The following is an 18,217-nucleotide window of genomic DNA, read 5'->3' on the forward strand; positions in this document are numbered from 1 at the left end:
TTCCATTTCACAAGTCATTGTTTGCGGATTGTAAATTTGGGTTCGGTGGTTAAGTGGTGGAGTGCTAGACTACAGAATCCAAAGGTCTGGAGTTCGATCCGCTATCAGTCCTAGGATTTTTATCTCTCGCTTATCGCCTATTTCACCTCTGGCAATGTTTGATACCTGTATAGGTTTAAAGTGTAGGTTCCCTTGTAACTAGCTGGATAAGTCATTGCAAAGGTCGGAGGAAAGTGAGTGAGTACTCTCTCCAATTGGACCACGACTGGTACAGCAGACAGATTTACCTTTCTAACCTATCAAGAGCTGGTGGCTAAATCAAAAGGTTATCCCAAATGCCCCTTCTACTTCCGTACATGGGAAAGGTGTCAGAGTAGAGCTATATGAGGAACTATACTTGATTCTCTCACAAAGGGTAACGACATGTTATTTGAAGCACAGTAATGCTTCTAATGATGCAGAATCCAACAGTGACCAATTTTGTATCTATCTGCTGTTGTGCAAACTAAAGCTGCTTTAATTAACTAATGATCATCGACTTCGTCAAGAAAGTTTAATGTTGATTTATATTCATTTTACGCAATGCGCTATACTCTTGTTGTTCCTTTCTTAATTACGTGATAAATTTACACACACACACACACACACACACACACACACACACACACACACACACACACTCTCTAAATATTCACCCACCCACCCACCCCACTCACCCGCCCCACTCACTCACTCACTCACTCACTCACTCACTCACTCACCCACCCACCCACCCAGCCCACTCACCCAGCCCACCCCCTCACTCACTCACTCACCCACCCACCCACTCACTCTATCCCTCCCCACCCCGCTAAATCACTCATTCCATTGCAGAGAGATGATGCTGCCCACATATGCGTTCCAAGTCTGAGGAACTAGATGCTTGTCAAGATGACTTCTTGACTCTGTTACACAGACTACTGCAGAATGCATCCACTTTGAACACTCTTAACGCTGAAGATACAACAAAACAACACGTTACCATTGCGAATTGCTCAGCGCTGCGGTCTGAATTGTTTACGAAGGCTGCAGTTCGAAATGTACTGTATAGCATAATTATCTGAATCATGCACACAGGTTAGTGTTTTTGATTGAAAATGCAGTACAATTTAAGGCACTACAGAGGTATGACAGAAATAAATATTGATCTTTAAATATCATAAACATCACATTCAAGAGTTGCAATGGAAGTTTCGTGTAATACCTTTATAGCTCAACAGGAGGAAGGTGTTATAGAAGGCAAATGAAAATGCATGACTATTACTGATGTCTTTGACAATCTCGTGGTAGGCAAACCTGAGGTATTTCGTGTCTCAATTGTGAATAAATCTGTGCACATTATGAAGTGCAGCGTTTAATTACTAAAATTCCACGATAAGTATTACAAAATATGTTAGACAGTCCTTCTGGAAGGAGGATTTAGTGAAGAAATGAACATTAACTACCAAAGTTACAAACAAAGCAGCTGTAACACTTGACAAAATACAGTGCTACTAGGGTATTTACTGAACTGTGGAAAATGAGCTGCATGGAAAGAATACAGACGACAAAAACCGATTTATTTGTATGGCTGGTGATGGATTCTGAGCGTGTTGGACACAGACCGCGGAAGAGAATCCGACAACGAAACTTTACAAAAGGGTGTTGCTGTGTTACAGAAAGTACATGTAATTGTGAGACAAAACTCCTAGCATATTACTACTGAAGGTAGAAGGAGAAGCAAGAAAGGAAAGAAGAAAGGAAAGAAAGAAAGAAAGAAAGAAAGAAAGAAAAATTGTCAGAACATTTGTGGTTGCCTAAGCTGTCAAGCTAAAATCTGTGGTGTTACTAGAACCTGCAAAAGGTTGGTGGAGATATTTTGGTGAAGAAGAGCTGAAAGCAAATTTTCTGTAAGTGACTAAGTGCATTCGAACATCTTACAGAAAATTTAGGTTACGCTTATTTGTCTCATGAAATGACGCCAATTACGGGACTGGACTGCTTTTTGGTTCAATAGTAATTTCTACTTTTTTTTGCTGTATTGAAATAAGCAATGAATGGTTTCCTGGGGAATAATAGCCTATTTTTTCACAGGGAACTACGGCGACGTGCATCGAAATGAATGATTATGTTCTGGAGCGAAATCTGCGTTCCGCAACAGGTGCAGGTTCGCACTGCGTGCTGGCAAGCCAGTTAGCGATAGGTTTTTTTACGTGAAACCTCCTGTCTTGAACAGCGTAGTATTAAATTTCGTACTTCCGCCGTTTCCTCCCAGTTATTTCGCTGGTAGGTTTCGGCTGTGACGTTTCCACAGGCTTTAGCTGTGACATTTCCACACAACAACAACAAGAGACCGAAACCTCTTTCGGAAACAGAAAAGAAAGTCTAATAATTCTGGTATTTCTACTAAGCTCTACGCCGATCTTCGTTACTGTTCACCGACACTTTCTCCACTCAAACTCTTCGAGTAACTCCTGTGCCGCCACAGGAGACAGCACTAAGCTTACATTAGAAATATAGGTTAAACCATAGCTATGATTCAATGAAATTGAGATTTTTGTGTCTCCTGCCTCATTGTCATAATAACCGGTGCAGGTCCCGATAGATTATTAATTCGTTCCAATAATGATCATGGAGCCGTGATTGTTTCACTACGGTCCGTTTGCTTTTACGAAGGGAGACTACAAATAAGTGTGAATTCTATGAGGTCGATGACACCACAGTCATCTTGAGTGGAGTTTACTTCCCATACTGAGGATGGTTCACTAGCGATGAAGGACGGCCTTCGTTTATTAGAGTAAGCAAACAGCTAAAGAAGTATGATGAGAGGGGCTGGAAGATTACTAGTTGGGCGACTCATGAGAGAGAGAGAGAGAAGAGGGCGAGCGACAGGGTTGTCTACTTACGACACACTTGCGGGATCTCGTCGCTGCCGTCTGCGCAGTCTTTCTCGTTGTCGCACTGCCAGTGCGAGGGAATGCAGCGGCCGTTGTTACAGCGGAACTCCTGCTCGGTGCACTCTCTGGTTTCTGTAACAAAAAAGGCGGAACATTCCGCTTAGTGTATGTCACTAATGGCCTCCTGCATCAGTAGCTTACACTACGTGTAAGGAAGTGTAGCGTATCATCGCCCTCCCCTGAAAATTCGGCCACGCGTCCCTGTGTAATGGTGGCTGAAATGGACCTTAGTGATGCGCGAATAAATCAGCCGTAATTCAAAGCTGACAGCTTGTGACAAAGCCTCAAAAACTGTAATTACGCCAACAAAATTTATGAAGTCACACATTCCATGTAACTTGCACGCTTCGAGAGGATCTGAATTAACAGTTAACGATTATAAAGAAAAATACAGAAATGACTACTATTAGCAGTGTAAGACCTATTTGCAGTTTTAATTTTTTTTAAGACAATTTTCAGATCGCTCGCTCGTTCTCAGTACCAGGGCGAGTATAAAGGCGATAATTATGTGACTGGATTTGCGATTTCCTATCAGAGGTCACAGTCCGTAGTAATTGACGAAAAGTCATCGAGTAAAACAGAAGTGATTTCAGGCGTTCCCCAAGGTAGTGTTATAGGCTCTTTACTGTTCCTTATCTACATAAACGATATGGGAGACAATCTGAGCTGCCGTCTTCAGTTGTTTGCAGATGATGCTGTCGTTTATCGACTAATAAAGTCATCAGAAGATCAAAACAAACTGCAGAACGATTTAGAAAAAATATCTGAATGGTGCGAAAAGTGACAGTTGACCATAAATAACGAAAAGTGTGAGGTCATCCACATGAGCACTAAGAGGAACTCAAACTTAGGTTACACGATACATCAGTCTAATCTAAAAGCCGTAAATTCAACTAAATACCTGGGTTTTACAATTACGAACAACTTAAATTGGAAAGAACACACAGAAAATGTTGTGGGGAAGGCTAACCAAAGGCTGCGTTTTATTGGCAGGACACTTAGAAAATGTAACAGACCTAATAAGGAGACTGCCTACACTATGCTTGTAGATCCTCTTTTAGAATACTGCTGCGCGGTGTGGGATCCTTACCAGGTAGGACTGACGGAGTACATCGAAAAAGTTCAAAGACTGGCAGCACGTTTTGTATTATCTCGAATTATGGGAGAGAGTGTCACAGAAATGATACAGGATTTGCGCTGGAAATCATTAAAAGAAAGGCGTTTTTCGTTGCGATGGTATGTTCTCGCGAAATTCCCGTCACCAACTTTCTCCTCCGAATGCGAAAATATTTTGTTGACATCGACCTACATACAGAGGAACGATCACCACGATAAAATAAGGGAAATCAAAGCTCGTACGGAAAGATGTTCATTCTTTCCACGCGCTATACGAGGTTGGAATAATAGAGAATTGTGAAGGTGGTTCGATGAACCCTCTGTCAGGCACTCAAATGTGATTTGCAGAGTATCCATGTAGATGTAGAATTTTAAATCAGTTGAGATTTGCATGTAGCAGGAAATAGGAAGAGGAAAAGGAGTCGGAAAATGTGGAGTTACTACGTAGCTACTTCGCAGTAACTGATTGTTTTAAATCATCTTTTGAAATTAAATATTACCAATCTTTAGGCGACACAAACTAAAAGTACGAATTATTCAGAAACGACGTATGATTTAATCGAAAGAACGATGTGGAAGATGCGTCCATTACAGCATGCCTAACACGCCACTGACATCTCAAGCGCGTAATTGACTATGTAGCACAGGTGGGGTTGGACGTGACGGAGATACATGTTCTGGAGGCATCTGGTATGTCAAACGCGCTTGTATGTACGTGCTCGGTTCGTGTGCGTAGCGAGGGGCGGGGGCATGGAGGGGGGGGGGGGGGAAGGGGTGAGGAGAAATCTTGACCGCTTACTCGGAATTGATGTATGGCGTGACATTCGCCGAAGAATAGTAGGCCGTGTGAACAGCCGTTGCTCTCGGCACAGTCTGTAACATGTTGAAGGTGTTGAAAGCACCAAGAAGAACTTAACACCGATATAGGTGGCGCTGTGGGAAGACACAAGACTCGCCTCCGAGAGGACGGCGGTTGAGATCTTGTCTGGCCAACAAGATTTATGTTTTCCGTAATTTCCTTAAATAGCCTACGACAAATACAGAGATGTTTCCTTCTCCCCTGTGCTCCGTGTCTAATGATCACATCTTTGACAACAAGTTAAAACCTAATCTTACTACTTCTAACATACTGAATACCGAACTTCAATGTTTTTCAAACGACTAATCCATTCATTGGCGCAGTTACGGCAGTGATATTCCTTCTGTTATGATAGATGAAAATCTGTAATAGTCTGGGATTCACGCGAGCTGCTGCCTTAATTACGACATCGACGCTTACCTCCAAGACACACTCAGGCGTCGATTGTCACCCGCCGCTTACTACCGAACAAAACAATCAGACGACCTCCCACTGGGTATATGCGTATAGTAACACAAGAGGAACTGATTCGGTTTGAGGTCCCTCGCGCTAAGCACGGAATCTGCTTCGAAATCCACTCTGGTACAAATTTTTACATGCCGCGAAGATAAATTTCTCCTTTCATTCATGAAATACGAACAGTCGATTAATCCGAGCTCGAGACTGGCAAACAAACTTTTTGAAGATATAAACCGTAGCAAGAAGTAAAATGAAAGGAACGTCGTAGCAGCCTACATCGAGTGGGCGAGATCGCGAGACAATGAAGTAAAAATCAATTTGCACTTCTGTGCAGCTGCGTACACCGTAAAGACGAGATTCTACACAACTTTTGATAGTTAAAAATATTTCTTTAATCATTTTCTGCTGCCAGAAAGAGAGAGAGAGAGAGAGAGAGAGAGAGAGAGAGAGAGAGAGAGCGCAATTATGCCGCGTCCGCTCCTCAGACAGGTAGAATCTGTGTCACGCTGTGACTGACAGACTGCAAGCCTGCAATTTCACTGATTGCTAGCCGCATACCTCTTCCTGTTCATCCCTCTTCTATCTTTTTTTACACAAACACAGACACAGACACACACGAACAGAAACATGGTGAGCGGGGAGTGGACGCGTAATCACAATCGTCATTTCGCACCCACTTTTAGTAATTTTGATGATGGCGCTTTCTCTGCGACAGGCCGTTGGCATGCACCCTCTCCGTGCCACGACGCATCAGCCAGGCTGCGTATATTACCGTCACGGAGAGAACACAGTGCTCTTGGGTTAATTGGCTCAAAGCGAATTTAATTTTTGTTTTGAGCAGTTGAAAACGTTACAAGAACGCTACGAGACCTCGTGCTGGAAATTTAACGATCGAATGTACATACGAGAGGCAACGCGTTACAGTCTAAATTCCTCCCTCACATGACGCGAAAATAGTAAATGAAGGATCGAGTCTAGTAGCTGCGCACTATGCTGTAAGTAAACTGCGCAAGCAGGAAGTGCTGGAGCGATTGAAAGGCCGATTTACAAATTAGGCGCGTCTATAACACTGCTGCTCGAACTGATCCCTGGTTCACTAGCTGCTGTGTTGGGTAAAAACGAGACTAATACTGACACACAGCCGACAACAGAATGCTACCTGGATAGTGATTTAAGACCTACCTCATGGCACTATCCATATTTAATGTTTGTACAATTTCGGAGGTGGCATATCCCTTTCGTCTGACAATGAGAAACAGCTTAACGTTACTGAACGTGAAAATACAACTGAGCAAAAATACACGCACACCTGAGGGGCAAGCCTATGTTTGAGATTAGTATGTGTGATAAACGCAACACGTACAGGTTATGAGTACATAACTGTTACACTAAATACGTGAAATATTAGCTTTGCAGGAATTATAATGACATATCGCTGGAGTACAGGTATGCAGACTTGCTCCAGAATTAATGGGCTGCTGTAGATCTGTAACTACTCGAAGTTGGAAAACTTGGGCTTTCAGTAAATTAGCCAAGAATAAATGGAACATTTGTAACTGTGGGCAAATTTTGCGATCCTTTCATAAAAATAAACAGATAAACCCCCTCTCCCCCTCTCTGACATATCTAAACTAAGCTTTGCTCAATCTGATGTCCATATCGGTGACGAGATTGAAATAAAGGCCAAGGTTGGTTGATGCTAAAGAACGAAGTTGATGGGAGTACAATCATCGATATCTTCAAATGCGAAAAGTGCTGAAAAGTAACGCTTCTGAATTTGTTATCTGGAAACACTTAAAACTTTTTAAATAAATGTTGACATTCTGCATCTTTGTTTTTCATGTCTACATACAGTATCTGCAGCCCTCTGCGCTAGGGCTTCGAACTGTAGCGTGCAACAAGGTGGTGTGTAACTTAACTATGTAGATGCGTGAGAAACAGCGTGCTGTGGTTGAGTTTCGAATTCGAACAGTTCGTCCATACATGGAGAACCCTCTCCTTTAGCTTGACAATGTCAGACCAGGCACGAACGCTGCGACATTTGCAACAATGCGACGCCTTGGGTTCAGTGTCATCGACCATCGTCTATACAGGCTTGACTTGGCCCCATCCGATTTTCATCTGTTTCCAGAACTTAAAAGAACACCTTCGAGGATTCAAGCAGAGGTGAGGCTTGGCTCCGCCAACAAATATTCTACAGTGACAGTATCAACGAACTGATCACTCGGTGGGAGAAATATTTTCGTCGTCAGGGTGACTATATTGAGGAATAAATATGTAGACACGAAGAATAAAGATGTAGAATGTTAACAACGATTGTTTTAGTTGAAAAAAACAATTTTCACGCAATATATTCGGAAGCGTTACTTTTCAACATGCCCTCGTTCATATTCTCTAAACACACTACTGAGACGGAGATGAGCTAAGCGTAAAGGAGCAGTTTTAGAGCCAGAAATCTGTTTTACGAGTCTTAAATAGCCACTCTCAGTGCGGTATCCTTACGGAAAGACTTGAATTCAGGTCAACAAGAAGTTTGTCTTTCAGTTAGAAGTTCATTTTGCTCTGAATCTCGACAGGGTGGGCAATGGCAACGGAAATGATACGTATTAAGACTGTGTTGGGATCCGGCATCAGGCAAAGCCCTGAATACAGGACGCGTTGTAGAATTTTCCCCAACTCTCTCGTCGGACTCTGCTTGTGCTTAAAGGCGGCCGCTATTCTCTTCTGCGGGTGAGCGACGGAAGACGTGGGATCCTGTCGGGTTGCGAGCTCATTAATGGTATTGTGCTCCGCGAGAAACTCGGATACGTCGGTTGCGGACTAATTAGTGGATGCGGGCGGGCACGGGTCCAAATTGTGTTCGCAAACAGAAGGGGGGCGTGGCCCAGACGATTACAATGAGAGAGGAGAGGGGGGGAGGAAGGCGAGCTAGAAAGACCGACCCTACTATCGATACAAGAAGAGCGGCAGCTGGAAAACTCTCGGCGTAGAGGCAAGTCTCTTTACACCGTCCATTTCAAATGTGTATTATTATCTCGCCTTGACATTAACCTCATTTTTTTTCCTTGTCCAAAATTGTGTGATACGAATTGTTTGTGTGTGAACTGAAGCACGGCCTGCAGAGGCATGTTGAAGGAACTAGGATTGTTGAGTATTTCTTCCAAATATGTTTATTCCTTACTGAAATTTGTCGAGAAGATTTGAAGTTACTTATCCACAAAGGTGTAAATAATCAGGAACACAAATTTTCAGTAACTAGCCAGTAGCCATAAAGGGTGCAACTATTAATAACGTTAAGTTTAAAGAGGAGCCTAAAGGATTTATTGGCGGCCAACTCTTACTCCACTGGCGAATTTCTTAATGGAAAAGAGCGGTGTGTATATATTATTCGTAATATTAAATAACGTGTTACACAAAATATGACTTCTGCACATCTTTAGCGCAGTAACGTGCTCAATCTAAGTAAATGTTGTAATCTATGTCTCTCTTAGATGAAGCATGGATGCAATAGCTTAAGAATCATCATATGCTCCTTAATTTATTGCAAACTTACAAGTTTCGAAACAAGTTTGTTATTACCTCTTAAAAGAAAAAAAAATTAGAATCTTTTTGACTTACTCCACATTCAAGGGGAACGTTTCACTTGGGGTTTGTGGAAAAGACATTAGCATCACGCTTTTTTGTAAATATGTATTACGTATCTTTTTTGTGACATGTTCTACGTGCTTGAGAATCGTCTCACTGTGGAACAGAAAGTGTATCTACTACACTTCTTGTAATACCTTGTGATTTAAGTTGTTGTCCGAGAAATATTCTGAAATTAAATTACGACTGGCGTACTGAGAACAAGAAGCATGTATTGGTACCGAGCGAACTGGCGCAGTCGTAAGACACTGGACTCGTATTGAAGAAGTTGGCGGTTGAAATCCCATCTGGATTTAGGTTTTTCGTGATTTCCCTAATTGCTTGAGGCGAATGTCGGGACTGTTCCTTTGAAACGACATGGTTGATTCCCTTCCCTATCCTTCCCAAATCGTGCTTGCGCTCCGTTTCTAATAACCTCGTCGACGTTGGGACGTTAAATTCTGATCTACCCACTTGTATTAGTCGAAGTATTACGATAACAAGGGAAATAGGGCACACGCTGAGATGACAAAAGTCATGGGATAGCAATATGAACACACGCAGATGACTGTAGTATCAGGAACACAAGATATAAAAGGGCAGTGCATTGGCGGAGTTGTCATTTGTAGTCAGATGACTAATGAGAAAAGGTTTCCGACGTGATTATGGCCACACAACGGTAATAAACAGACTTTGAAAGCGGAATGGTAACTGGAGCTAGACGCATGGGTCATTCTATGTATTTCGTAAATCGTTAGGTAATTCAATATTCAGATGTATACATTGTCAAGAGAGTGCCGAGAATACCAAATTTCAGGCATTAACTCTCACCACGGACAACGCGGTGGCCGACGGCTTTCGCTTAACGACCGAGAGCAGCGTAGAGTTGTCAGTGCTAGCAGACAAACAACACTGCATGAAATTACCGCAGAAATCAATGTGGGACGTGGGACGAACGATCCGTTAGGACAGTGCGGCGAAATTTAGTGTTAATGGGCTATGACAGCAGATGATCGACGCGAATGAATACACACAGACTCCAAAGTGCACAACTTAAGAGCTAGGACCCTTTTTTTCCAGCACAAGATGTGTGTTTCACAGTAGCGAAAATATAGTGCTCATAGCTCTTACGATAAACAATTTAGAGCCCAAGTTTACACTTTTTTGTTATTACGATCCATACTACCACCTCTGAAAGTTTTCTCTGGAGTTCTGGTTCAACCTCTACAATAGTGAAGAGTGTGTGTTTCCCATTTCCTGAACCACTGGACCAATTTCAACCAAGCCTGGTATACACATACCTTACTATCAGGCGATAATCTTCGTGGAGGGTAAGAACCCCCCACCCCCCCCCCACCCCCCAAGCTATAAAAGTGGAAGGGGTGAAAAATAAGCGTAGCCAGAGACGCGTGAAATCCCAGACTTCGTTCACCCAGTATTTCAGAATGAGAGCACATAGCGACTTGCAACAAACTTTACACATAATCTCAAACATTCAGGGAATGTTTTCTCGCTGACAACCCCTGAAAACTTATGTTTATCGCTTACTATATTTCTGCTGTTTATCCGGTGAATATGCCGCGTTAGGCATGGTATTATAATTTATTACTTCTTTACAACGCGACACGTTTTACAGACATATGCACATATACAACTCAATGTAACTGCAACATGCAGCTCAGCGGGTATGGCGTCATAAACAAGTGATGCGGAAAAGCTGACGCATCATGGTTCAAATGGCTCTGAACACTTTGGGACTTTAACATCGGAGGTCATCAGTCCCCTAGAACTTAGAACTATTTAAACCTAAGTAACCTAAGGACATCACACACATCCATGCCCGAGGCAGAATTCGAGCCTGCGCTCGTAGCGGTCGCGTGGCTCCAGACTGTAGCGCCTACAACCGGTCGGCCACTCCGGCCGGCGACGCATCATGCATGACGTTTAAATTTATTTTTCATTGCTACTAATTTCATTTGAATACATTTTGCAGACAATATGTACATATGCCGCTAAATGTATTTATAAAATTATGTCATTGTATGACACACAGTTCAGGAGATAAGATGTGATGAACATTACGCGCCAGGCCAGATGTTTGGCGGTACGGGCGTGGACGCACAGCTAGAAATATGTAGTTGACAACACTAGGTTTCTCCGCTAGTAAATAATAAATCTCGTACTAATCACAGCTCTTCATCTGATGCCATTTCAGTGACACGCGGTAAAAAGGAGAACGCTACTACTCAGCAAGGGAGCAGGATTGTATGTACGACTCAAGTAAAATGACACGAGAAAAGGGAGTAAAAGCCCGCAGTCAAGGAACTAATACGTTGCTTATATGGAAAAATGTTCTCGAACTGGCTTTGTTGTAATGGTTGTGGTATGTCATTGCTTTCCTCCGACTTCTGAAATGACATGTGTAGCCAGTTGTATGGAGACTTACAGTTTGCCAGCCAGAGTGGCCGAGCGGTTCTAGGCGCCGCGCGTCCGCTACGGTCGCAGGTTCGAAACCTGCCTCGGGCATGGATGTGTGTGATGTCCTTAGGTTAGCTAGGTTTAAGTAGTTCTAAGTTCTAGGGGACTGATGACCTCAGATGTCAAGTCCCATAGCGCTCAGAGCCATATGAACCATTTTTTTAACTTATAGTTTAATATGGACTTCGAATAGTGACGCAACTCGGCTTTTTAGAGTACTGTGCCTAAGTTGCTAAAAACAGGACTCTTATGGGATCACTTCGTTGTCCATTTGGATGTCAGACTGTTAAAAAGCATCTTTCTCATATGGTAGACGTACCAAGTTCAAATTTATGTCACATACCAAGGTCTACGGTCCCTTGATGGCGTAAAAACCTGAAGCTTTTACGTCAATGTGATCGAAAGATACAGCCATTTGCTTAACATATTTTGATATTCGCAAACTCATCAAAACCTACAGGGTACTCCCCGTTGACCTAGAATCGCGAAATTCAGCAAGAGGCAAGGTTTCGCAATACAAGCAAAGAAAACAGGAAAAAAAAAAAATCAGAAGATTGTAAATATGTAACATCACACGAAAAAAATTTGCCATTTGTTATCCGATTGTCTGTCTCTCCATCCGTCCCTCCCTGAAGACCCATTTTTCTCAGGAAGGAGTTGTCGTATCGGCCGCGCTGGATTAGCCGAACGGTCTAGGGCGCTGCAGTCATGGACTGTGCGGCTGGTCCCGGCTGAGGTGCGAGTCCTCCCTCGGGCATGGGTATGTGTGTTTGTCCTTAGGATAATTTAGGTTAAGTAGTGTGTAAGCTTAGGGACTGATGACCTTAGCAGTTAAGTCCCATAAGATTTCACACACATTTGAACATTTTTAGTTGTCGTACCAGATTGATATTTATGCCACATCCTAAGGTCTGTGGTCTATTGACGCTAACGTAAACGTAAGCATCTAAATCAATGTAGTAAAAAGATACAGCCATTTACGTTATATATTTTGATATCTTGCCAGTATCGATATCTATAACAAGCAAAAGTCGTCGAATTTGTCGATTACCGGAATTGATGAACTATCTGTGTAAATAACCGAACCGTCAGTGCCCAAGCTATACTCTCACTCATTCACATTCCTTTCACATTGACGAACACCCCCAGAGGTGAAAGACAGAGGTAAAACTTAAGGTACGAATTACACTTGTCGCGTGCCGTTCTATTTTGGACTTCCTGCGGTAGGACTACAGACCGACGAATCCAAAGTATCGGGATAGTAACGTATGACTTCCAAAGTTTGCTATTTTGTCCGCGTCTCCCTTGTGTTTCGTGCGAGTTGACTTCGAAAACGGTAGTCGGAACTCTGAGCGTCGGCTCGGGGCGGGGCGGCGCAGCCACTGCGCCATCTGCGGCAGGGCAGGCGTGTCGCGCGCATTTTTTGTGGAGACTGCGGAAGCGGCGAAGATTCCGGGCGACTGAGCGGCGACGCGCAGCGCGCATCTCGAGTGAAAGCGGCGGCGGCGGCGGCGGCGGCGGCGGCGGCGGCACAATCGATATGGCCTGAGCGGCGCCGCCGCGCCTGGCGCCGAGTTTCCTCCGGTCTCGCGTCACGCAGGACCAGCCGCCACTTCCACGACGCGACTCCACACTGCTCTTAGAAAATAGAAACTACGTACGCAGTACGCGTGCCGACTGCCTTAATCCCCGTCTCGAAACCAGGCGGCGCAAGGTCGCGGTGTGCGGACATTTGCCACGATTTTACCTGCTCCGAAGGGTTGGGTCCCTTGTCGTCTCCTCCTCCTCCTCCTCCTCCTCCTCCTCATCGCTTACTGAGCTTTTCCGTCGGTTTACATAACACAGAACCAGAATCTCTTTGGATTTTCCGCCACATTTCTAGAGCGAGTTTCGTTGCGGAAACTATTAAATGCATCTCGTATTGAAATCCGTACCAAATTTCAAGCCTCAGTAAAACTTCGCCAATATTGGAGATTTTGCGTTCGTCTAAATTATACTTGCCTGTTTCGGTGCTCCTGCAGCAGCTTTCTGTCGTGTTTTGTGTACCACGGGGGATCAGTTCCGTCTCTTATTAATTTATTTGGTATGAATCTCTCGAGTGCTGTTGATACTGTTTCTCTGAACTTAAGCCACATATGGTCTTCACTTACATGGTTTGAAGGATTGGAGACTGTCTCTTAGAAAGACGTCAACCGAATTTTTAGTTGCTTTTATAAATAGATATACCGGGTGGTCAGAAAGTCAGTACAAATTTCAAAACTTAATAAACCACGGAATAATGTAGATACAGAGGTAAAAATTGACACACATGCTTGGAATGGCATGGGGTTTTATTAGACCCCAAAAAAAAATGACACCCCATATTGCTAGACGCGTGAAAGATCTCTAGCGCGCGTCGTTTGGTGATGATCGTGTGCTCAACGGCCACTTTCGTCATGCTTGGCGTCCCAGGTCGCCAGATTATTGGCTTTGGGGTTACCTGAAGTCGCAAGTGTATCGTGATCGACCGACATCTCTAGGGATGCTGAAAGACAACATCCGACGCCAATGCCTAACCATAACTCGGGATATGCTTTGCAGTGCTGTTCACATTATTCCTCGACTACAGCTATTGTTGAGGAATGATGGCGGACATATTGAGCTTTCCCTGTAAAGAACATCACCTTTGCTTTGTCTTACTTTGTTACGCTAATTATTGCTATTCTGATGAGATGAAGCGCCATCTGTCGGACATTTTTTGAACTTTTATTTTTTTTTTTGGGTCTAATAAACCCACATGTCATTCCAAGCATGTGTGTCAATTTGTACCTCTCTATCTACATTATTCCGTGATTTATTCAGTTTTCAAATTTATACTGACTTTTTGATCACCTGGTATTTCGCGTTTAGTTTTGGTGAATTTCTTTGTTATGGAACTGAGCCTCGCTACGACTCAGTGTTAACTAATCCCTGTATCCGTCGTGATGCTCAGGATTATTTGTGGCTAAGAGGTCAAGTGCGTTTTCGTAACCATTTACAATTTGAATGGCCTCGTCAAACAATTGTTCAAAATAATTTTTAAAAAAGTATTTATAACAGTTACGGAAGTTGTTTTCTACCTACAATAGGGTCTGAAAATGTATTTTTGTCAACATACGGAGGGTAGATTGAAGTCACTGCCAACTATAATTGTATGAGTGGGGTAGCTATTTGTGATACGACTCAAGTTTTCTTTGAACTGTTCAGTAATTGTCGGGAGTGGGTATAAGGAGCCAGTTATTAATTTATTCTGGTTCTCAAATATAACCTCTGCTCATACTAAGTCACAGGAACTATCTTCTTCAATGTCGCTTGTGAGCTGGAACACACATTACACAATTTTTCCTTAAGCTGTGCTCCTTGTTTCTGTTGTAGTGCAGATCATTACAATTACGGCCTTTCCTTCCGAAACGTAGCATGCTTTCTCTGTGACCCTGTAAATACCAGAGCTAAACAATGTAGAACAACAAAGTACGTTACAAGCATAGCATTCTGTATTACTTCATTTCCTTACTTCTAACATTTTAAAATAGTATGTCGACTTTAGATGACATGTCAAACACAGATGATCTTATCTCTATTAAGTGAACGTATTTTCAGTCATGTTTTGAACATTGTCCCGCTTCACTTTCTTAGCTAATGTTTCGCCACAAGGGATATCGCATTTTAGAGAGTGAATTAATATGAAGTGTGTCGTCCATCTCTTCAAACATTCACATACCCATTTCTCCTTTCCTTATTGTCTTTTGGGCATGCAGTTGTAGTAATTAAAGTAGGCACAAATGCGGTGATCAAAAAGAAATGATTAGCGTACATTGGCCTTCTCTTTACATCTTTCCTTTCTTGTTGCTCTCATGGCGCTGGACTGTTTCTATCGCAATTAGTAAGCGTGAAAGGAAGCTACTGTACAGACAGAGGGATCTATATTTATACTTGGCGGAACTAATTACATACTGACAATCGTCAGTACTTCTTTCGTTTCCCAAAAGTTATAAATATTTCTATTTCGGAAAAGAAGCTCCGTATTTGGTCAAGACGTCAAAGGAGGAGGTCCCTTACGTACTGGTTGTATCGAGTAAGATGTGGAGACGGAGGTTTGAAGGCGGACAGAAGTAGGAAGGGCGTCCCTTACCTGAGGGTTCACTACCTGGCGAAGGGGCAAGTGTGGCAAATGTCCGGCGTGGCACATGTCCTGCATTCCAAGGTCGCACGCGTCATCCCTTTGAATCTCACCCCGCTTCGCCGTAGCCCTTCAGTACAACCGTGGGCGGTCGAGTTTAAGCTTGTTGTGCACACCTACGTCACGTGTTCTCCGAGAGCCAATGAGAGTCCTGTATTGTTGTGAGCGATCCGCTGTGAATGTCGTCGTCAATGCGAGCATTAAACGTGATCGTAGGTAGTTATTTAGCGTATCTTTATTGCGTTTATTGCGAGTTGCACCGCTGATTGTGGTGGTGAGTGACAAATTCTGTGGAATGGTTATAATTAAAGCGCAACTACTCACGGAGATCCAGTGTGGGCTGTAATTATCGTATGGCGTCGAACTTAATACGTATGCTAATGCGTTAATGCGGAACCGATTTACTCTGGATGAAAAATTGGTTCCAATTTTGGCTAACAGGCGCAAATCTGGCGCTGCACACACCGCATGACGAAGTCATTTGACAACCCATAACGTGAATGAACAGTATCGTCATCGAGAAGAGAGACCGTGCGCTGTTAGTGAAATTGTTTTACATCAACGGCAGCAATTACAATGCTGCATTTGAAAGCATCGCCGACTGAAAGGTCTGTGGTGCGGCCAGACGTCATTAAATGGTTTAAAGAAGAGGATCATGGAATTCGAAAACAAGAGCGAGCTTGCTGTGCCACCTGGAAGCGTAAGGAGTCCTTTGTCGGTGGAAGTCATTGATGAAGTTGCTGTTTCTGTGACTGACCATGCAGCACGTGCCCCGGCGAATGCTGCTGCTCGTGCAGTGACACGAGAATTGTCCATCCCATGGTGAACAGTACTGAAAGTTTTGCGGGCTGTTTTGCACTGGTACCTGTACAAGATGCGAACGTGAAGTGACTGAAATCTCATGATCTGCGGCAACTTCCTGAATTTACTCTTCAGTTTCTGGCACGAACAGAAGTTGATGACATGTGGCCGGGCAATATTCCATGGAGTGACGACGCACATTTTACGCTACAGCGTGCAGTAAATACACAGAACTTACGTACTGTTGAAAGGAGAGCTGTGCACTAAAAGCCACTGCACTCGCCGTATGTGACTGTGTGACGTGGATGCAAGTTCATTCTCTGTCCGGTTTTTCTTTGAAAAACCCAGAGGACCAGTCAGGCGTACCGTGACGTCTGCAAGTTATCGAGTCGTCCTTGTATACCATGTGATTACTGCTTTGGAAAAGCGAAACACTGTGGAAACGACTGTCGTCATCTCATGTGGCTCAAACAGTGGAAGATATGCTTACTGCAACCTCCTGTGAATGTTTTACCTCCTGGCCATTTCCAGATGCACGGCTTGCAAGATCACCTGATCTGTGTGACTTTTGGCTCTGGGGATATCTAAAAGAAAGAGTTTGCGTTTACCGGGGACTCGTCTGGTCTCTACCTGATCTGAAGGTCAGTATACAGAAACAAGTTGATCACATTTCACCAGAAATGCTGCAAGCGACTGTGGATAACGTCATTTTACGGGTACAGCCTCTCGTCGACGTCTCCGATGCTCACAGTGAACAAATTGTGTAAGTGGCGGTTAATAATTAAATCAACGTTGTTTCTTTCTCACCCGGTTGGCCTTTTCTGCCCACGTCCTCCACCTAATCCATTACATAAGGAAACATTTCTATACGTCTCTCTTGCATTCACAGCGCCAGATTTGCACTTTGTGGCCAAAATTGGAACTAACGTGTTTCCAGCACAAATCAGTTCCGCATTATCGCATTAGCATATGTACGAAGTCTCGCTGCCACATGATAATTACAGCACACAATGGACCTCTGTGGCTAGCTGCATTTTAATTATCACTACCCGGTACATAAGCAAGCGGGAGACATAATATGCGGGATATACACATCCTTCAAGCGCAAAGCACGTGTATGCGCGTACCGCAACTGTCGGTTAGGGCCAGTAACAATGGAAATCCATCCCTCGACCAGTGCGAACCGCCATCGTTCGCGTATCATAGTGGTCACAATCCGCTACTTCAGTGTGGTTGGTTTCGTTTTGTCCCTTAACTCTTTCTCCTTTACTGATAAGAACGAGTCACAGTGAAGAGCAACGTTCTGGCCATAGCATAGTTGCTAGCCCGTCTTCTTTATGTTTGCTGGGACCGAATTCACATTAGAGAAGGAACTTGAGTTGTAAACCTAATATCTTCAAGGTTTTCAACAAACATGCTCATGACGAACTAGCTGGATGGAACACTAACATTGCACTAGCGAAAATTTGACGACAGAAATATGTGGAGTCTGATAAAGGACAGTGCAACATGTTTGCGCCTTCATAACTTCCTCCGAGGATGTAGTTGTGAGTGCTGTCTTCTATTCCTACGAAGGGAAAATAAATGGGGAAGCAGGTTTATTTAAACGGACAATTTTAATAGAGAAATGGCCCCCAGGGCTATGTTACAGTACTAAAACAGATGGAGTACTACGCTGCCAGTGCAGTTTATACTGAACTTCCCCTT

The 18,217-nt window shown here is 43.5% G+C and overlaps 1 protein-coding gene across 4 annotated transcripts in view; it reads right to left on the bottom strand.

Moving 5' to 3' along the window:
* Nucleotides 1-18,217, bottom strand: part of LOC124612944 (very low-density lipoprotein receptor) — a 611,819-nt gene that overhangs the window by 29,762 nt on the left and 563,840 nt on the right. For all 4 annotated transcript variants that reach the window (XM_047141452.1, XM_047141450.1, XM_047141451.1 and 1 more), the window contains one exon: nt 2,925-3,047. In XM_047141452.1, coding sequence (XP_046997408.1) covers nt 2,925-3,047 — 123 coding nt within the window. The remainder of the gene's footprint in view (nt 1-2,924; nt 3,048-18,217) is intronic.

This window comes from Schistocerca americana, chromosome 4 (genome assembly GCF_021461395.2).
Source record: "Schistocerca americana isolate TAMUIC-IGC-003095 chromosome 4, iqSchAmer2.1, whole genome shotgun sequence".
Classification (NCBI taxonomy): Eukaryota; Metazoa; Arthropoda; class Insecta; order Orthoptera; family Acrididae; genus Schistocerca; species Schistocerca americana.